This window comes from Pseudonaja textilis, chromosome 9 (genome assembly GCF_049901715.1).
Source record: "Pseudonaja textilis isolate UNSWEBS1 chromosome 9, rPseTex1.2, whole genome shotgun sequence".
Lineage (NCBI taxonomy): Eukaryota > Metazoa > Chordata > Lepidosauria > Squamata > Elapidae > Pseudonaja > Pseudonaja textilis.
The window spans coordinates 5152489-5173718 of record NC_141998.1 but is presented as its reverse complement, the minus strand read 5'-3'; the positions used below and the strand labels follow the sequence as shown (position 1 = coordinate 5173718).

The following is a 21230-nucleotide window of genomic DNA, read 5'->3' as shown; positions in this document are numbered from 1 at the left end:
CATGTTTTCTAGGTACAACTCAAAGGTCTGGTCAATGATAGGTAACATCCGTGCTAGTCATTTCCGGCTCTAGGGGGTGGTGCTCATCTCCTTTACAAAACCGAAGAGCCAGCGCTGTCCGAAGATGTCTCCGTGGTCATGTGGCTGGTATGACTAAACGGCGCACGGAACGCTGTTATCTCCCCACCAAAGGTGGTCCCTATTTTTCTACTTGAATTTTTATAGGCTTTCAAACTGCTAGGTTGGCAGAAGCTGGGACAAGTAACGGGAGCTCACTCTGTTCCGCGGTGCTAGGGATTCGAACTGCCCAACTGCTGACCTTTTCGGATCGACAAGCTCAGCGTCTTAGCTACTGAGTCACCACGTCCCTCAATGAGAAGAACTCTAAATAGCTTAGAATCAGGGGTGGGATATGACAGGGTTAACTACCGGTTTGGGATTTAGGAGGTTTGGTGATTTATGATGTGCTTCCCTGCACGCTGCGAGCTGCACGCCTGTAAATCGTCACCAGCACGCTGCGTGCAGAGAAGCAGCCTTTGAAACAGCCCTCTTTTCCTGCTTTTTAACTGCAGCTGTGCCTCGCTCGGCAGCTGAAGTTGAAAAATCAGGAAACAAAGATCAGGTAAGACCCCGGTGGGCAAAAACATCAGCAGACGTAGAACTGGTTCTATGTCTGCTGCTCTTCAGAGCTACCAGTTCTACAGAGGTGGACAGAACTGGTAGAAACCCACCCCTGCTTAGAATCCAGTTATCGGAGGGAGTGGCAGGCTCCTTAAGTCTGCAAGTGAGCCTTCCTACTTAGCAGGTCTTCTTGTCAAGAGAGTGAGAAAAGATTTTCCTTGTGTCTCATGCTTAGAGTCGGAAATGTGCCCTCTCTGAAGGTGCAATTGCCTCACCACCTGGTTTCCAAAATACTTCTAGGCCCATTGTTCAAAATATAGGTTGTCCAAGTGTTTGACTGGTCCTTCAAATTGCCTTCGAGAGAGGTTACATTCGTTCATGTATTTAATGATTGTTGAAATAATCATCAGGTTTTCACAGAAAGGCAGGATCTGGTGGTGGCGGCATTGTATGTACCTTTTTTGGGTGAAATTGTCTCTGCGTTCCCCAGCACCTTCATGGACACAGCCATTACAGCAGCGAGTCCCTCCCTTCTAAGAAGGACCAGGAAGAAGGTGTGACTGAGAAGCTGCAGAATGGAGACCTAGATCATATGATCCCTAATAAGGGCAGCGATTTGGAATGCAAGAATCCCGCTGCTGATCAGAAGGTTGTTAGCACCTTGTCTGTTCAGGTCAGTGAATGATTACACCAGGGTTGCTTTTGGGGCCAGTGAGCCCTTCTCTCTCTCTCTTCCTCTTTCTCTCTCTCTCTTTCTTGTCTTTCTCTGTCTCTATCTCTCTTTGTCTCTCTTTCTCTCTTTCTCTTTTTTTTCTCTCTGTCTCTTTTTTTCTCTGTCTTTCTTTCTCTCTTTTCTCTTTCTCTCTTTCTCTTTCTGTCTCTGTCTCTCTTTCTGTCTCTTTTATTTCTCTCTCTCTCTTTCTGTCTCTTTCTCTGTCTCTTTCTTTCTGTCTCTGTCTTTCTTTCTCTCTCTTTCTCTTTCCCTTTCCCTTTCTCTTTCTGTTTCTCCATCTCTTTCTTTTCTCTGTCTCTGTCTCTGTCTTTCTTTTTTCTGTCTCTCTTTCTCTTTTTCTTTCTCTTTTTCTTTCTCTCTCTTTTTCTCTCTCTCTCTTTTTCTGTCTCTGTCTCTTTCTCTCTGCCTCTCTTTTTATTTCTCTCTCTTTCTGTCTCTTTCTTTCTTTCTCTCTGTCTCTCTTTCTCTCTTTTTTTCTGTCTCTTTTTTTCTTTGTCTGTTTCTTGCTTTCTTTCTTTCTCTTTCTCTTTCTCTCTCTTTTTCTGTCTCTGTCTCTCTTTCTCTCTGTCTCTTTTTTTTCCTCTCTGTCTCTTTCTCTCTCTTCTGTCTCTGTTTCTTTCTTTTTCTCTCTTTCTCTTTCTCTCTGACTCTGTCTCTCTCTCTTTCTGTCTGTCTGTCTCTTTCTGTCTCTCTTTTTCTTTCCCTTTCCCTTTCTCTCTCTCTCTCTCTCCCTCACACACACACACACACACACACACACACACAGTTACCACTGCTAGAGGCTCTAGATGGCAAACAGTGTCAACACAAAATAAATACTAACCCCCGTAAGCCCTACGTTCACATAAAAATATAGGGTCCTTGGTTGCTTGCTTGCAGATGTCCATCTCCCAACTAAGATTCAACTGAGAACCTGTGAACAGGAGAGTGAGATGGGTGACAAATAAATTTAATAAATATATGAATAAAATCCTCGACCAAGCTAAATCCAGAAATCTACATTAAGTTATTGCTCCAGAGGAAGGTTAAAATACTTGAGCTATAGCATAACATATCTGGTCTGCAGTTACTTTCTCCCAAATCTTGAAGAATAGCTATAGCACTTAGACTAATACACCGCTTTGCAGCCCTCTCTAAGCAGTTTACAGAGTCAGCCTCTTGCCCCCAACAAGTTGGGTCCTCATTTTACCCACCTTGGAAGGACGGAAGGCTGAGTCAACCTTGAGCCAGTGAGAATTGAACTGCTGAACTACTAGCGGTCAACAGAAACAGCCTGCAGTGCTGCATTCTAACCACTGTGCTATTAGTAATAGCAGTAAGTAAAGTAGTAGAATAGAATAGTAGTAAAACGAATTTCTTATGCAAGGATTGTACTTTTTGCCATTGCAATATTGGAAAATGTTTCAATGGCAACACCTGAATTTCCTTTCCCTACATTAGATTCTCACAATGTGCATGCTTATGCCTCCTATTATATCATAGGAGGTAATGTGATTAGGTGACCACAGGTTATGATGCAGGCTCCATATAGAGTCTGATGCGGTTCCCTGATGACGTTACCTAGTTTGGTAATGAAACGTCTGCAAGAAAACCACCAAGCTCAGAGACCCTGAACTACAAATGCTCCCTCCTGTAGGCTCCCTATAGGATTGTTGATTCACCCGTCATGAAGGATTTTCAGCTTTTCTTAATGTCATACGTCTTTTTTCCCAGGACCTCCAAGCATCTCAAAGCATGTGCTATTGGTTGAAAGGGGTGCGTTACTCAGACATCGGCACTCTGGCTTGGATGATAACCTTGAGTGATGGCCTTCACAATTTCATTGATGGGCTGGCTATTGGCGCCTCCTTCACCGTCTCGGTTTTTCAAGGCATCAGCACCTCGGTGGCCATTCTTTGCGAAGAATTCCCGCATGAGCTAGGTGTGTGTACTGCTTCTTTTCTGCTTCACGGCTGGAAAAATGCACAGGAATTCCTTTTAGGGGTGCCCTCAGTGGAATTTTTATTAAGGAGCAATCAAAAGTAGGAACATCTGCCTTGCAAAGAAAGATCCAGGAGGATTTGAGGGTTGTTATTTTAGATAGAAAACACAAACAACAGAAAACAGGGCAGAGATTTCTACAATTTCTATGTATTGTAGAAAAGGTAGAAGAAATGTTCTCATCATACCATCGATGAGTGCTTCAGTAATATGCATTCAGCTGTATTAACGTATTGTCAAATTATGGTGTTTCCCCCAAAATAAGACCTATCCTGAAAATAAGCCCTAGCTTGATTTTTTTTACACATGTGCCTGATATAAGCTGTAACACACCCCCCCCCAAAAAAATAAGCCCTAGTTAAGACCCTGCCCATTCCATTGCACCTGGTTGCAGGAGGTGTGGGTCAAGGCTCATGGGTAAAAATCAAAATAGGGGGGATAGGAGGGTGGAGCTGCCCCCACCTGCCCTGCACCCACTTACCTTAGGACAGTTGCAGCCAGGCCTCCCACACCGCGACACCTGCCTCGCCTGGGCAGTCCACTCCTGCACCCGCTTACCACCGCTTGGCTCATTTCGCCCCTGTCCTCCATTTTGGTCTTCTCTGAAGGCGTCTGCAGATGGGACACCAGCTCCGGATTGATGCGCATGGCATCCCCCAGCCTCCATTTTGCCATCAGAGGCCTTTAAGGCCAGCAAGTGCCTCGCGTGAGCAGCGACAAGCAGCTGCAGAAGCAGTGGGCCGGCAGCAGCCACATGGGCTGCTGCCGGGCCAGGCTGTCAGTGCCAATGCCGTGAGGTGAGACAGTGAAAAAGACCTCCCCCGAAAATAAGACCCAAGGAAAAAATAATAATAAGACCCAAATTGTTGGGGAACAGTAGGCTGACTCTGTAAACCGCTTAGAGAGGGCTGTAAAAGTACTGTGATATAAGTTTAAGTGCTTTGGCTGCCGTTTAGACAAAGATTCATCGTTTTCATCAAAGCAGAAGAAGTATATCAGCAGCAGAAACAGGGGTGGGTTTCTCCCAGTTCTGTCCACCTCTGTAGAACCAGTAGCTCTGAACCGGTTCTATGTCTGCTGATGTTTTTGCCCATCCACCCATCTGGGCTTTTATCTGACCTTTATTTCCTGATTTTGTTCAACTTCAGCTGCCGAACGAGGCACAGCTGCAGTTAAAAAAGCAGGAAAAGAGGGCTGTTTCGAAGGCTGCTTCTCTGCAGGCAGCTGCTGATGACGATTTACAGGGGCGCAGCTCGCAGCCTGCAGGGAAGCTCGTAAATCCCGAACTGGTAGTTAACCCTATCGTATCCCACCCCGAGCAGAAACATGTGTTGATCATTAATATGGGAGAGTTGATCTGAAAAATGCCAAATGCTTTTGGATGAATGTATTGGGCAGCAGCTCTTCAAAGCTTTGATTCTGCCAATTTCAAACTCAATGCCTTTCCTTCTAAAACTTCTTTGGAACTGTGGTTCCTCTTTGCAGGAGATTTTGTCATTCTGCTGAATTCTGGGATGACAATCCAGCAAGCCCTTTTCTTCAACTTCCTCTCCGCTTGCTGTTGCTACCTGGGCCTGGGCTTTGGAATATTGGCCGGCAGCCACTTCTCAGCCAACTGGATCTTCGCTCTAGCAGGCGGGATGTTTCTCTACATTGCATTGGCTGACATGGTAAGTGGTAGGCAGGTAAAAGAAATCATCGGGTTTCCTTCTGATAGGTTGGAGCCACAACTCCTATACTTCCCCTTTAGCCAGGATAGTAAGACTATTTGGCTTATTTTACCCAGAGTCTGAAACTTATATAAAGGAGATCTGATTGGGTGAGGTATAAGAAATTGAAATCTTCTTGCACAAAACAGATCTTGACTCCTTCCTGAACAATACTTTATTTTGGCAAAACCTGAACTAAGGGCCCAATTGCGAGCTCTAATTAGAACTAGGATTCTTTATTGGACAAATGTGGTTGGACACACAAGGAATTTGCCTTCGATGCATAAGAGATTGCACCACTACAGACCTTTGTCAGGCTGGGAGAGTTGCCAGACCGATATCTTGCAAACACCACTCTGTATCAGACAATTCTTGGCAAGAAGTCAGGAATAAATCTTCACCCTAATGAATTGAACTAATCCTGCAAACACAACTCCCCCTTTTCTCCTCTTTATTCCCTATGGGAGGGGCCATTTACTGTCCACCTGTGCCTTTACTCCCGAGCCGACCCTTGTTCCTTAGCTGTTCCCTTCTCCTGGCAGCTCTGTGCATGCGCATACTGGAAACAGGCTCCAGCTGTTCTTCTGCCCCACTGATCTCCGACTCTGAAGGCAACTGGTAATTGTCAGACAGCCCTGGCCCCATCTCTGCCTCCAATGCAGAGCCCTTGTCAGAGCCTTCCCCAGACTCCAGGACTGGCCCACGTTCCTCCTCAACCTCCCCACTGTCTGCTGCCAGCTCTGCTGGCCGCTGGCAGGCCACAACAAGAAAGACCAACCGTTCTAGAAGATTTGATGGGGTTTGGGATTTGAATAATCATTCTACTTGAAGAAAGGAAAAGTAACAAGACTTTTGTCTTACTCTCCCAAAATGCAAAATGATAAGCCAACATTTTGGACTTAGTTCATTTGCAGATATCTCAGGTTGCCAAGGGCTGTCTATGGCTCCTGGACTGCAACCTTTACATTCCAAACATAATCCTTTACCCTCTTTTTCTTAGTGCCAAGTGACTAATGTGAGACTTTTGCAAGGGCTGCCATAGATACATTTTGGCATCAACAGCCCCAGTCCAGCAAATCGTTGGATAAACAAAGTCTCGATTTTTTTAAAATCGTAACTGCAAATTTAGTCCTTCAGGTTGTTTCAGTCTGTTCATACATCATGCAAAGCAGTGTGGAAGGGTTGGGGAATAAACTGTTCTTTGTTTGAAGGTTAATAAATAACACCTTGAAATCTAAGGTTAGGTTTGGATCGCCAGTTGCAACTGTAAATAGCCATAACCTGTAAAAACGTGCATGGTTTGTATTCACTTTGCTGGTTTGTTGCTATGCCCTGCACATTAGTCTCTCATAATTCTACAAAGATGCAAACAGAGCTGAAAAAAGGAAGCCAAACAAAACCAAGAATTGGCCGAAAAGCCACTATTTTTTAAAACTTCTCTTCTATAACATACCTAACAAACAACAGAAGCTAAGCTGGGTTGGTTACTGGGACCAGAGGTTTAATCTTCCAAGCGTTCAGACTTAGAGGTGGTATTCAGTTGGTTCTGACGTTCTGGAGAACCAGTAGCGGACATTTTGACTAGTTCAGAGAACTGGCAAATCCCGCCTCTAACTGGCCCCTCCCCCTTCTATTCTCCGCCTCCCGAGTCCCAGCTGATTGGCTGGGTCTTCTTTTGTTCCCCTGCACAGGAGAACAGAGCTGGAAAGCAGGTTAGTGGGGTGGGGAGGGAACAGGGATTTTGCAGTAACCTTCCCCTGCCACGCCCACCAAGCCACGCCCAGTAAAAATAGTAGTAAAAAAAATAGAATCCCACCATTGTGCTGGAGCCGATCCTCAGGGAAACTCCTCTTTACCAGAATGTAGAGAGAAGTACACCCTCTTCTAGAGAGAGGTTCTTGAAGATGGGTTTGAGCACAAGTCCAAAAGCTCGGAAGAATAAACCTCTGACCCAGATTGGATCCTGCAACATTATCCTGGGACACGTCTAGTTGCCCTCATTTGTGAGAAGCTAAGGCCTTCGCTGTAATGTCTGATCACAGCTAACCATATCTGGACGTTTTAAAATGGCTTGTTTATTCCGCACTGGGCCACTTTGGAATGAATGCTGTTGTCAGGCTACAGAACTCTTCCCATTCAATCAACTAGAATGAATTTCTGGAAACGTATCAAAAACACATCAAAAGGAATCCTTTACTGAGATGAGACAATTCATGTGGGGATTAAAAGCAGCGTCTAAGGTCTCTCAGGCATGCAGAGATAGATAAGGGAGTTTAAAACCCCTCCCCTTATCTTGATGTGTATTCAGTAAAACAAAGAGTCAACATGTTAATTCCCCTTCACCCCCTTTTTAGAACGATCTTTTCCAGGGTTTCCCAGGACACATCTCACTGTGGAATTTTTATGGTCTCTTCATCTCCTGGCTGTCTCCCCCAGAGGTGATAGGTTCCGCCATCTGGGTTTCATCTCTCCATTGTATCATGTGTAGGTTATGCAAATTCGATATAAAATTAAATATACTCAGGTTACATCAAGAAAGATCAGTCTCCCCCCCTTTTCTTCTTCCATTGAAGAAATGACAGATACACAGATCTGACGGCTGTTTGATTTACAAACTTGCCCCCCCCCCAAAAGTTTCGCAATTGCTTTAAGAACAGGGGTGTCAAATTTGATTTCATTCAGGGCTGCATCAGGGTTGTGCTTGACAGTTGGGGTGGGCGTGGCCAGCTCGACATCACTCATGTCGGGGCGCCTGTGGTGAAAACGGGCTCCCGAGCTCCGTTTTTGGCTGCCATAGTCTCCTGCAACCCTCTGCCAACGAAAACGGAGCTCGGGAGGGCCCTCCAGAGCTCCGTTGTCACTGGCAGAAGCACTGCAGGCCGGTCCTTTTGCTGTTTCCAGGGTGGCTTCGTGGGCCAAATCGAAGCACCCCACGAACCGGATCCGGTCCCCCCGAGCCTTGAGTTTGACACCCTTGCTGTAAAACGAAACGAGGAAAATAATAATAAAACGAAAGCCCCTCTAATTAATTTTCTTAATTTATAAGTTCCCAGAGATGAACGAAGTCAGCAAAGAAGACGAGAGGAGTGGAAGTGCTTTGATTGCATTTGCGATTCAGAACGCTGGACTGCTGACGGGATTCACTATCATGGTGTTGCTCACTATGTTCTCGGGAGAAATCCAGCTCGGGTAGAGGCTGAAAAACTCCAGGTCTGTGGACTCTGCTAAGCACAGTTTATTTTTTATTTATTTTTTTTGTCAAGGATTTCAGGAAGGGACATGTTTATTCAGCCTGCTTCTTAGATTTCTTATTGGACTGACAACCTGCACAGGCTGACAACTTTTCTCTCTAGCAATTAAACGACTGGGGGAATCATTTCTTAAAGTTACAACAGCATTTGTCTCTCCTTCCTACCCTTTTCTCTCTCTTTTTCCCCCCCATATTTGGATGGAATCGGTGAAGAAAGGCTTCTAATTTCCTGATGTTGCATTATTCTTGCTTCCTTCCCAGGCACAAGTAGCTTGGTGCATATCCCTTTTAAAGCTACAAAAATACCAGCAAATTGGCTAGCAGGATGCCTTCCCCCCACTTCCACACCCCGATTACTAAGGACAGTAATGTTTTAAATTTTAAGCTCTGCATCAGTTTTGGGTCAGTTAATTGGTTGGTTGGAGTCACTCCAAATTTTAGAAAATTAGGTGGCTTCAGGGGGTGGGGGAAATCAGAACTAAAAATTACAGCAGGTTAGAGAACTGTTTGGGGGAAATTGGCCTTAAGCATGGGTTAGACTAGAAAATCGCTGTGGTCTCTTCCACTCTGCTAAATTACATTTTTGTGTGAGAAAGGAAAAGTGCTTTTTGTGACCTGTGCACCGTCCAAACATGAAAGAACATGTTATATTGAAAACTCGTACCAATGAATGCAGTGAGCTCTAGTTTACGTAGGAATGTATGTGGGGACAACTTGACTTAAAATTCCTTTATTCAAATGGCATCGTTATATATTTCGGACTCCCAAGAAAAAGAAAAAGAAAAAGACCATCCTGGAAGACACATTTTGAAGTCCTTTTGGTGCCCTCTTTCCCCTCTTGTTTTCAAAAGGGATATCTTTTTCAGCCCTTCCGTTAACATCTCCTTCTTTAATTTCCTTCAAAAGATTCGCCCGCAGGCTGGCCCACGCAGCTGCTATTTTGCAAGTTGATTTTGTGTAGGATAAATCTGGCCAGTGTGGAGTCTATTTATATCTGGAAAGAAATGATGTATGAAGTAGTTGGACTGCATCCTCTGGCTGGTGTGAAGATATTGGGATTGTTTATGGAAATGAAGCCTAAATTTGAAGAATTTGCTGGAGAGATTTATTGCAGGGTTAAATTTCCCAGAGTCACTAGGTGAACTGATGTATTATCATATTGATAAGATCAAGCCTGTCAGCTTAAGTGTGTAGCACATTATTCACATCTCACACACCCTCTTTAAACATTTAAAACGGTTACGCTTATATCAGCAAAAGGAAACTCAGTTCTTTTCAGTACAGCTAGGGAAAGTACCCTTTTAAGCCAAACTTTTGCAGATGAATAATTCTGTTCTATTTTACGCATAAGTTGTACCGATTCCCCTTTTCTCTGGAGCATCAGATTGAGACTTCAGTGTGGAAGTAGCAAATTCCAAAGGCATTTCTTTATTCTTTGCAATTCGAGTGGGATCCACTAAGACGTTCTTTTGCAAAATCAGATTTGATTTGTTCAGAAGCACTCAGCAGTCTGTGACGCTTCCTTCTCTCTCATAGATTGTGTGAAAACCCTGATGGTTGCATCAAATTGGGGTCCACATCTGCCTGACATGAATTAGTTTATTTTCTCTTCAATAAATTGTAACTGAAAAGTATGTAGTACTTCAGGATGATCCGTGTAAATTGACATTGGCAGCTATGATTGAGTTAACTGTATGGCAGATCGATCTTTTCCTCATTGGTTCAAGATAAGAACCAAGTGGAAAACTGTCCAGGGAAAACTAATTTATACCTTCTAAGCCTTAGAGAGGTCCCCAACCTTGGCAACTTTAAGATTTGTGGGCTTCAACTCCCGGAATTCTGGGAGTTGGTCCACAAGTCTTAAAGATGCCAAGTTTGGGGACCCCTGTTCTAAGCCTACTGAAAATTCAACTGGTGGCTGTCACAGTCTTCATGTTGCTTCTTAAGGGCCATGCTTAGAGATGCCATGCCTATAATTTCAAATTATGCACAAGTCTTCTTAAAAAAGAAGAAATGAAGGAGGCCCATTGGAGCGACAGTGGAAGGCAAAGCTAAACTTAACTGCAGGTCACCAACTCATCCATACCACTCGCTCACCACTTTATAAAAGACTATACATGCCACTGTGGCTAACTGGAAGGGTGTTTTGCTCAATTTTGGCTCTTAAATGGTTGATTGCTCAGATAAGAGGACTCAGTCCCTCTGAGATGGCTTGCAATGCAAACCCCTATGAAATATAATGACGATAGCAGGCTTTCGGCCTCCAGTTTAATGCAACTGGGGTTTCAAAATGCAATACATTCAAATGGCTGTGCAGGCCTTTTTTTTAATCCAAATGTAACCTCCTGATCAAATCTACTGTTTTAGCCTGTCCTGTAAAAAAAAAAAAGGCAGTATTTAAGCAGGCCTAGGAATTTGAGATCCTTTAGGTGAGATGCATAAAAGTGAAATGCCCCCAAAGAGGCATCTGAGTTTCCTCACTAAACTATGTTAATAAAGTGCTATGTTTACCTTTAGAGAAGCCCCTCGTAGCATTGATCATCTTTCATTTGATCTAATAGGGCTACAGTAAACAGAAACTGCCAGGTTTACTACTACTCTGCATGACCCTAGTTGCCATTTTGAGTAGAGAAGCTGAATATGCTGCTTGATTGTCTGTCAGAAATAGTATAGGGTCTCCTGCTTGGGTGGGTTGGACTAGATGACCTACAAGGTCCCAACTCTGTCAATCTGTTAAATCAAATCATCATTGTTCCCTTGATCCAGTCCACATTGTTGAGAGCCACCCGCTTCACTCCATCCAATAATAGTTTTCTCACTTATTCCCATATTGTCGTTCCTAAAGCATCTTATCTATATTCTGGTAGGACACATGTTATACCTCTGCTTAACAGGACGCCCTGATTCCCAGTTTGTCCAATTGAAGGCGCTGGGGTTGACCTTTAAAGCCCTACGTGGCATGGGGCCACCTCTTCTCAATTCCATCTTGTCCGTCCCACCAGATGCAGCTGAGAGGGCATTTACAGAGGTTCCGTTGCCTTGGGAACTACATTTGGCAGGCCCCAGGCCAGAGCCAACTTTAGGACCTGGGGACTTCAACTCCCAGAATTCTCCAGCCAGCCCATGGCTTGGAGCTGAAGTCCACGATTCTTAAAGTTGCTCAGGTTAGATACCCCTGCCTTAGGCGGTGAACCTTTTCTGCTGTGGCACATAGATTGCGGCATATTGTCCATCTTGGCATGAGGTTGGCTCCATATTTCTGAGCTTCCAATGTTCCCTCAAGACCTGGTGGTCAGGAGACCAGTGAGTTAGTGAGGCAGAATAACACGAATAATCCGTTATCATTAATATCCCTTTGCCTACTACTTCTTCGCTTCGTTGTTAGAATTTTTAATAATGAAAATTGTTTTAGGTATTTAGTTTTGTTGTACTGACAGGGTCACTTGTTTCGTGACACGAGAAGCTATATAAATTAACAAATAAATAATAGTCCATATAGAACAGGAGGTCCCCAAACTTGGAAACTTTAAGACTTCTGAACTTCAACTCCCAGAATTCTCCAGCTATGCTGTCTGGAGAATTCTGGGAGTTGAAGTCCACAAGTCTTAAAGTTGCCAAGTTTGGGGACCTCTGATATAGAAAAAGCTTTTAAACATAACTGGGACCGAATAAGCCTTAGCTGGAGATCCCTCATTTCGCTCTTCTAATGCTGTAACTTTAGCTAGTTTCGTCCTCTGCATGTTACTAATATATCAAAATGAGTCTTCTTTACTCCCCAAAAGGCCAAAACTGAATACTCTAGTCTTGTACAGTGGGGTTTTATTTTTCACTTGAAAGTAGATTGATAATTCTTACAGCATCACTTCCTAACTTCTGCGTAGGAATTAGCTGCTTTGAAGGCATCAATCTTTCCCAGAATTATAAGAAGGTGGTGAATCTCTAGCTAAGAGCAAAGTGGCTGCAGCTGCTCTGAATTCTGACATAGCCAGATCAATGTCTACATGTCGAAATTATTTGAAGATAAAAACCCGGTATTTAAATAGGGGAGATACCTGTTGTCTTTTCCACTAGCTTCACTAGACATGTACAAATTCCTAGAATAAGTAGTATCTAGCTATTCAATACAATTACTTAAATACATTATGAGAGTTTCCTTTTGGTGTGGAGCTAAGCTCACTCATAGACAAAGGAGCACCGGTTTAGTTTGACAGTTCAAATGGTTATCTGAAAATGGTTATCTGAAAATGGTTATCTGAAATGGTATGCGGCAGACTGGATGTGCAGTTAGGTCTACTAAGTTCAGTGGACAAAGCTTGTAAACTTCGTATTTATTAAAGGCTCTGAGGAGGCTGGGGACTACATTGTGTACCACTGCAATAATGGACATTTGTAAGAATGTGCAAATAAAGTACCATTTTCTCTAGTTTGTGCCGGAAATGCCTATCCAGTAGAAGGGAAAAACAAAACTGACCAATTGTGAGCAAATATTTGATTTGAACTTTTCTTAGAAAATTGAGGCTTTTTCCCTATCTCAGTATTTAAATAACTCAGGTGTTGTAAGAAAACTTGTCAAAACAAAGAATATAAATTATGTCATGTGACCTGTTGTTTATACAAATAAACTTCTATAATGACAACTGAATTGTATTTCTTTACTCCCAGAATGAACCTGGAAGGACATATCTTTCATGTTTGACCCCTTTTAAAAGGTTTATTTGAAAAGAAAAATACGCTGTAGTAGTCTATTTTGAGAGAGTAAAGCAAAGCAAGAACGTTTGATGTCTTCTGTAAGAAACTGTATTTTTTATTTGCTTTTAGTATAAGAGGTGTTATGAAGGTTAGACATGTAATTAAAAATACAATTATTCAGTGAAACAGGAAAAGCCAACAGATTAAATGCATTTTAAGTAGTAGCTTTAAACTTGGTGATGTGTCATGCAAATGATAGGACCTTCTTCCAAATCTCCACCCTATGCCTTCTATTAGATGTGGAATGCATGGACCAGCATCTCAAATGGTGGCCTCATTTAATCAGTGGGCTAATGCCATATAGATAATATAATTATGCATACAGTAATTGCAAGGTCATTGATTCAGTTTTCTGAAACTCCAGGTTTGCTTGAATTTTTGTAAAATATTGCTAAGTGACAGGTAATGTTGGGAAGAGAGCTGGAAAGGCACTCACAAAGTGATAACATGCAGCTAGGAGGACAAGAATAATCAAGGAGCACCTTGGAACCACTAGCCACTCAGGCACTGACCAAGGACAAGCAACCCTGGTGAAAATGATTGAACAATATAGCGTGGGTTTAATTATCTATTGGTTAGTTCAACATTGATTTTTCAATTTAGGTGTAGTTTTACTTTTAAAACAGAAGATGGCAGCCATGTATATTATTTAAAATGTGTGTATTTTTTTTTAAAAAACACATCAGTTGCCACATCATTTGTAGCCCCGTTAAAAAAATGAATCAAACTGATTAAAATATTGCACACTGATGCCAATTTGCTCTAAGTGATTTTAAAATTCTCTCAGGTCCTTTAAAATTATACTAAAATAATATGACTGAAGGCTTAAAAACAATGTGCAAAACTTTTCAGGAAGCCTTCATCAGGAAAGATGGAGAAAAAACCCAGTAAGTTTGTGAGAAGTACCTGTTTTTACTTTTTGATACTTTATACTTTCCAACTGATAGATAAAACATTTTTTAAAAAAGAATTGCTGGTAACAAAATATTTACTTGTTGATATAAGGACTCTCTACTTTCTGTTTCCCACTTTCAAGTATTGTGAACTTTGCCTTGAGGAGGATATGGTTGAACGTATTTTATTTTTGCCAAAGTGGAATTAAAATCTTCCTAACCTGAAGATCTTTCTGATTCCTGACACTTTTCACCTGAGCAAAACATACTTTGTGACTTCAACATTAAGAGCACCCTCCTTTTTTGTTCAATGAATCCCGGAAAAACCGAAAAAGTCACTTTTGAGTCAAGCTTGACTCTTCCAACAGAAAATACTTACCCTGGTTGTTGGGCAACAGTATTGAAGTGATTTGCCACTGCTTTCTTCCATTTTTTTCAACTTCCTATCTAGATTATAGTCTTAGGATTCCTAAGTATTTTCATATTCAAGTACTATTAACCCAGATAATACCTGTTTAGCTTGTTGATATGATCCAAGTTTGGCTAAGTGAAATGAGGATGATAAGTTTGCAGACTTGCCAGAATGTCTCCGAATATTTTATGTACAGGAGAATTATTTAATCAACTCATCATGTTAAATGCATGACCTAAATATATCAAAAACATTTTGCTGGATTTTTCCTCTCTACGCGGCACTTGGTGACCGTCTCTGACCCCATTCCCCCATGAGCATAATGAAAGAATTTACTTTGTTACAAGTAAGAATCAATCATCTGAACAAAACAATGGTGTGTCAGTTTTACAAGCCTCAGGTTTTGTGTTGCCAATTCAACAGCAAATTGGCAGTTTGCCCCAGTCAAATTCCCCTCTGCTTTTTAATTTTTTATTCCACCCTTAATATTTTTATATCAAGGTAGTGAATGTATCTAAACACGCCTTCTTTCTCTTTTCAATGATATATTGGGCTATTTTGTGTAATTACCCCCACTTCCTGAATCTAAAGATCAGAAATTTTTTGCTTTATGCTCCTGATGTCATGCAACATCGGCTACATCCCCTGGAACTCTGAACCCGCACTTAAAATGTGCAACCTCCAGCTGTAAAAGGATAACTCACTCATATCCTAAGCAATGGATTATATATGATTAATGGAATAAGCTGTTGGTTTGCTGGTTTTATACATTAATCCACAAACTAGTTAATAAATAATAATGGCTGCCTTTTTACAATATACATACACCTATGCCATGTTTTAACATAGTGGCTCTATATTTTCTGGATTTTTGATTTCCTTTTTAAAGCAGCACTTCCATATACTGTATATATATATAAGTATATAGATGTGTGTGGGTGTATAGTCTTAAAATAAATCTTGCTTACCACAGCATATGACATGACAATCAACTTGACGGGTTCTTAGTTTTCTGTACACATATAATGCATTAAATATGCCTACTATTGATTTTTTCCCCAAACATTTCACTTCTTGTAAAATAAAAGTAGACTGCTTTCCTTGAATTTAAATGTGAATCCCCCACTTTTTTGACAAAGGGAAAAAAATATCTGATTTGAAGCAGATGTGTGTGGTTTCTGCATTTAACTTTTCTTATGTTTATTAAGCCAATGATCTTCCAAAGCAATTGGAACAGCAAAGTCTAAAAAGATGTTCAGTTCTAGGTTGTGCTTTTAAAGTTGTAGCAACATTTCGGCAGAATCTCATCTGCCATCATCAGGCTTCTGTATTGTGTTCGTCTGATAAAGACTGAATGCACCAATTATCACATTAAACAAGAGGAAAACCTTCTATGCACCAATTCCACCTGCGCTTTTTACAATTTTGTAAGCAACAAACTAAAAGTCCATCCCACCCCTGATAGGACCTAATGGTAAAGACTGCAACGACGACACCATTAAAGCCAACATCTTTAACACATTCTTCGGCTCAGTATTTGTAAACAGCAATGGATCATGCCCAGTATTTCCTAGCCGAACCACAGACAACTACAATGATCTAATGCATACTGATTTTACAGAAGATAATGTTGAAAAAGCACTACGCAATCTAAAACCATCTCTATCTATTGGACCAGACAGAATATGTGCCTACTTCTTAAAAAAGCTGAACCTCTAAGCATAATCTTTGAAAAATCTTTCAGGACCAGCTCCTTGCCTAACCTATGGTCACAAGCCACAGTCATCCCCATCTTCAAAAAGGGAGACCCCAACCTAGTTGAAAATTACAGACCAATCTCTTTATGCTGCGTCACGTGTAAAGTCATGGAATCAATTATTAACCAATCCATTATCTTCCACTTAGAGACAAAACAACCTACTCTCCAATAAACAATTTGGTTTCAGGAAAAAAATATCCTGTAAACTGCAACTCTTACACAGCAAAAACATATGGACTACACAAGTCGATCAGGGCAAAGCAATAGATGCAATCTACATAGACTTCTATAAAGCCTTTGATTCAGTGGTACACGACAAACTACTCCTAAAACTAAAATCTTATGGTGTCTCTGGACAACAGCATAACTGGATAGAAGCATTCCTGTCAAACAGACAACAAATGGTCAAAATTGGGAGCGTCCTGTCAAATTCTGTACCTGTCAATAGTGGTGTCCCCCAAGGCAGTGTTCTAGGACCAACTCTTTTCATACTCTACATAAATGACCTCTGTGATCATATTAAGAGCAACTGCGTTCTTTTCGCTTGACGATGTAAAGCTGTTCAATACAACAGACAATACTGCTACCCTTCAAAAAGATCTTGACTATTTATCAGAATGGTCAAACAAATGGCAACTTCAAATCTCAACAAATAAATGCTCTGTCTTACATATTGGCAAAAAAAATCAGAAAATAAAATACAAGCTGAATAGTCAAGATCTTGTTGATGATCCAAGCTCTGTAAAAGACCTTGGAATACTCATCTCTAATGATCTAAGTGCTAGAGCCCACTGTATCTACATAGCCAAAAAAGCATTAAGAGTTGTTAACCTAATCCTACGTAGCTTTTTCTCTGATAATATCACACTACTAACTAGAGCATACAAAACATTTGCTAGACCAATACTCGAGTACAGCTCATCAGTCTGGAACCCACATTACGTATCTGATATTAGCACAGTTGAGAAAGTCCAGAAATATTTCACAAGAAGAGTTCTCCACTCCTCTACTCGTTGTAGAATACCTTATGCCACCAGACTTGAAATTCTAGACCTAGAAAACCTTGAATTACGCCACCTTCGGTCTGATCTAAGTATGGTATATAAAATCATACATTGCAATGTCCTACCTGTCAATGAATACTTCAGCTTCAACCATAACAACACAAGAACGCACAATAGATACAAACTCAAAGTTAACCGCACCAAACTTGATTGCAGGAAATACCACTTCAGCAACAGTGGTCAATGTCTGGAATACTCTACCTGATTCTGTGGTTTCTTCCCCAAACCCCCAAAACTTTAACCTTAGACTTTCTACTATTGACCTCACCCCTTTCCTAGAGGTCTGTAGGGGGAGTGCATAAGTGCACCAACGTGCCTACCGTCCCTGTCCTATTGTTTCTTTTATTTTTCTTTTATGTACCCATTTCATGTATTCATAACTATGTATATACCTATACCTATTATCTTGTAAGCAATTGACGAATCAACTAAATAAAAAAAATAAAAAAAATGGATGCTCCAGTGCAGGGTCTTCAACCCTAGGCACTTTAAGCGTGGAGGACTTCAACTCCCAGAATTCCCCAGCCAGCTTTTCTGGCTGGGGAATTCTGGGAGTTGAAGTCCTCCACGCTTAAAGTGCCCAAGGTTGGAGACCCCTGCTCCAGTGAATCGTTTTGGAAAGGGAAAATAATGGTTTGGCCTCCCAAGGGGGAGTTGTCTTAAGCCGATGCCAGGCCCACGGCCGGACCCCGAAGCACGGAGGGCCCACTACCCTTGCAATTGCAAGCCCTCCCCCCGCGTGACGTGGACTCTGGATCCTCCTGTACACGGGAGGGAAGCCGGGGTGGGGGCACCCATAGGGACGCGCTCCGGTTCCGTGGCTTTCGGGGCGAGGGCAGCCCTCCCCCTCGAGGCCGCAAGGAGAGGAAGGCGAAGGGGAAGCGCTCCCAGAGAAGCGGCTCTTTTCTCGCGGCGGCCTTCTTTCTTCTCGCAGGCGCGGCTCTGGCACTACCTGCCCGTCTCCTAGCAACCCTCCTCCTTCACCCCCACCCACCCACATCAAAATGGCGGCCGGGAAAGAGGAGACGGGGGAACCCCCCCCGATTGCCCCGCAGATGGAGCACGTGACCAAAGGGGAAGAGAAGCGAGGGACGGCCGCCGCCGCCTGGGGCTCGTCTTTTCCACGGCGCGCGCGCAGGCGTGACGAAGGGCCAATCGGAAAGCGCGGGGCGGCCTCCTCAAGGCGGGCTAAAGCCAGCTCGCGCCGAGCGCCTGCGCCGAGCCGAAGGCGGGGGGGGCGGGAGTGGGCGGAGACCGTGCCAGCCGGGTAAAGGTAGCTATTGCGCCTGCGCCGTTGGAAGCCCAGAGGCGGGCGGCCTTGACAGCTTGCGCCTTGTGTGCCGTAGAAAGGGGGTGGAGAGGAGAAAGAGGGGGCGGCGGCGGCGGCGGCGAAGCGCGGAACGGCGCCGGCGCAGGCGCGGTAGCGGCCAGGCGAGGAGGCGGGCGGGGGGGGGCGCCCTCGGGTGGGAGAGAGCTGCCGCCGCGCCGCCGCCGCCGCCGCCGCCGCCCGGGCTGCGTGAGAGGATTTCCCCGCTGGTTGCGCCTCCGTCGCGGCCGCCACCATCCCCGCCGCCCGGGCCTGCTCGGCCCCTGCCGCCGTTGGAGTGCCGGCCCCTCCCGCGGGGAGGCAGGGAAGTCTCGGGAGCCGCCGGGACAGCCGGATCATGTCCGGCCGCGGCCAGAACACCAAACTGTCCACGACGGAGCGCATCGTGAAAGGTGAGGAAGAAGCGGGGACCGGCCTGCCCCTCCCTCCCTTCTCCTCCCTCCGGCCGGCGGGGGCCCCCTTTTCCAGGCGGCGGGCCTCCCTCCCCTCGCCTGGCCCTCCCTCCCTGGGTGGCTTCGGGTGGGCGGCTGAGGAGGCGAACGTGGCTTACCTCTCCCCCTCCTCTGCCCGCCCGCAGCAGGGATGGGGATGATGGGCTCTGGAGTCCCACGCGGCGGCCCCGGGGCTTGGGCTTTGAAGCGGGCGGGCGGGCGGGATCCTCTTCCCCGCAGCTGGGGGGGCTTGGGGAGGCAGGATTTGCAGAAGCCGAGAAGCCTGTAGCTGGGGGGGTTGGGAACGCTATTTCGGGGGGTTGTTTCCCCCTCGTGGTCGGAGGAAAAGGATGCTTGCTGGGCCTGGGAGGTGGAAATCAGCCCACCCCAAGAAGTGAGTCGGGGCGGGGGGGAGAATGGGAGGAAAGTGGCTGGTGATTTTGGGTGGATGGGTGGAAGATGCTTCTCCTGGCAGGGCTCTCTTAACAGCATTATGGGCCTTCCCCGGGGGCAAAGCAGCATCCTGGGGCCCCTAGGGCTGGCAGGTTGGTAAAATTAAACCTCTATTTGCATAATGTTATTGTGTTTATTCATTTATTTATCGGGTTTACATTGCCGCCTATTCGCCCATGGGGACTCGAGGTGGATGACAGAATGTAAAACTGTATTTAAAATTTAAAAAACAACAATAAAAAACTAACAAAAAGAATCAAATAAATCAAGTACAATAGAACAAAATCTGGAAAATAATCATTCCCCCAACTCCCACCACCCCACCCCAGGACAGCAGAATATATGGGCTCCATATAATAGCTGTATATTTTTGATTTGATTTGATTTGATTTGTCAATTGCTTACAAGATAATAGGTATAGGTATATACATAGTTATGAATACATGAAATGGGTACATATAAGAAAAATAGAAACAATAGGACAGGGACAGTAGGCATGTTGGTGCGCTTATGCACTCCCTCTACAGACCTCTTAGGAAAGGGGCGAGGTCAATAGTAGACAGTCTAAGGTTAAAGTTTTGGGGGTTTGGGGATTCCAAACCCCAAATATTTCTATGTCATATAGAAATATATCATTTCTATGACAGAAGCTGCATCGAAGGGGTTAACATAGACAGATTCGTTTGGGGCCCTCTGTGCTGGGGGCAAAGGGCCCATCAGGCCCAGGCATTTAAGACAGCCCTGCTTTCCCGGAGGGAAGAAAGCAGCCCCCAAATTCCCCCAAAGAAGGGAGAATGTGCAAGGAGACACCAGGCCGGGGAAGTGTGTCCCTCCCTGGAGCGGATTAAAAGGCTGATGGTTCTTAGCCAGGCTGAGATTCTTCTAGTGCTTTGCTAAGGAGGCGGGGGAGGGAATTTCAGAGGCCTGCCCACTTGGTGGAAGCCCCTTTTCCATGGGCTTTATGTGGTTGGCTGGACAAGGGTGTGGAATGGGAGGCTTCCTTGCAAAAGCACCTGGAATTCAGGTACAGGTAGTCCTCGGCTTACAACTGCAATTGAACATTTCTGTTGCTAATGTTATGCACTGGAGTCTAATCACACGCTAATCACACGCCAATAAAGAATTCTCTTCTCCATTCCCCTTTCCCTATTAATACTGTTATAAAATTTGATTCGATTCTTTATTTCTCTTCTCTTCTCCATTCCCTATTCTATACCGTTTTAAAATTCTATTCTATTTCTATTCTATTTTCCTGTTCTGTTCTATTTTCCTGCTCTGTTCTATTTCTATTCCTATTCTATTCCTATTCTATTTTCCTGTTCTATTTCTGTTCCTATTCCTATTCTATTCCTATTCCATTCCATTCTAGTTTATTCTAAAAAGTGGTTCAGTTAGTTGTGCCTCATTTTGGTTAAGGGAATTGCTGCAGCTGTTCCCAACACGGTTGTGAATCGAATCTGGCTTCCCCATTGACTTGGCTTGTCAGGAGGTTGCAAAAGAGGGGAATCCCCGGGACCCAGCATCTGTCATAATAGGAGTCCGTTGTCAAGCGGCTGAATTTTGATTATGGGGATGCTTCAGTGGTCGTAAGTCACTTTTTTCAGTGCTGTTATAACTTTGGTCACTAAATGAACTGTTGCAAGTCAAGGATTTACCTGTAGAAATTCTAGGACAACAGAAGTAGCTTGGAATGGCTGGTCATTGACAGATAATATTGATCTTGACCTCTTGTGGTTGGTCACTCGGAGCTGTTCAGGGATTGTATGCAAAGGTTTCCTTTAGGAAATCAGTTAATCATCTTTTGATACCTGGTGAATTTGACCACTTTTTGTTTTTTTATTAAAAAAGT

At 43.8% G+C, this 21230-nt stretch overlaps 2 protein-coding genes across 9 annotated transcripts in view; both read left to right on the top strand.

Annotated features, from left to right (window-relative positions):
* Nucleotides 1–12930, top strand: part of SLC39A14 (solute carrier family 39 member 14) — a 58276-nt gene extending 45346 nt beyond the window's left edge. For all 5 annotated transcript variants that reach the window (XM_026714995.2, XM_087938671.1, XM_087938672.1 and 2 more), the window contains 4 exons: nucleotides 1112–1294; nucleotides 3068–3275; nucleotides 4820–5004; nucleotides 8090–12930. In XM_026714995.2, the coding sequence (XP_026570780.1) occupies nucleotides 1112–1294; nucleotides 3068–3275; nucleotides 4820–5004; nucleotides 8090–8236 (723 nt within the window). In that variant the 3' untranslated portion in view covers nucleotides 8237–12930. The remainder of the gene's footprint in view (nucleotides 1–1111; nucleotides 1295–3067; nucleotides 3276–4819; nucleotides 5005–8089) is intronic.
* Nucleotides 12931–18578: 5648 nt separating this feature from the next.
* The window catches only part of PPP3CC (protein phosphatase 3 catalytic subunit gamma), a 68128-nt gene continuing 65476 nt past the window's right edge, over nucleotides 18579–21230 (top strand). For all 4 annotated transcript variants that reach the window (XM_026714886.2, XM_026714885.2, XM_087938668.1 and 1 more), the window contains exon 1: nucleotides 18579–18889. In XM_026714886.2, coding sequence (XP_026570671.1) covers nucleotides 18835–18889 — 55 coding nt within the window. In that variant the 5' untranslated portion in view covers nucleotides 18579–18834. The remainder of the gene's footprint in view (nucleotides 18890–21230) is intronic.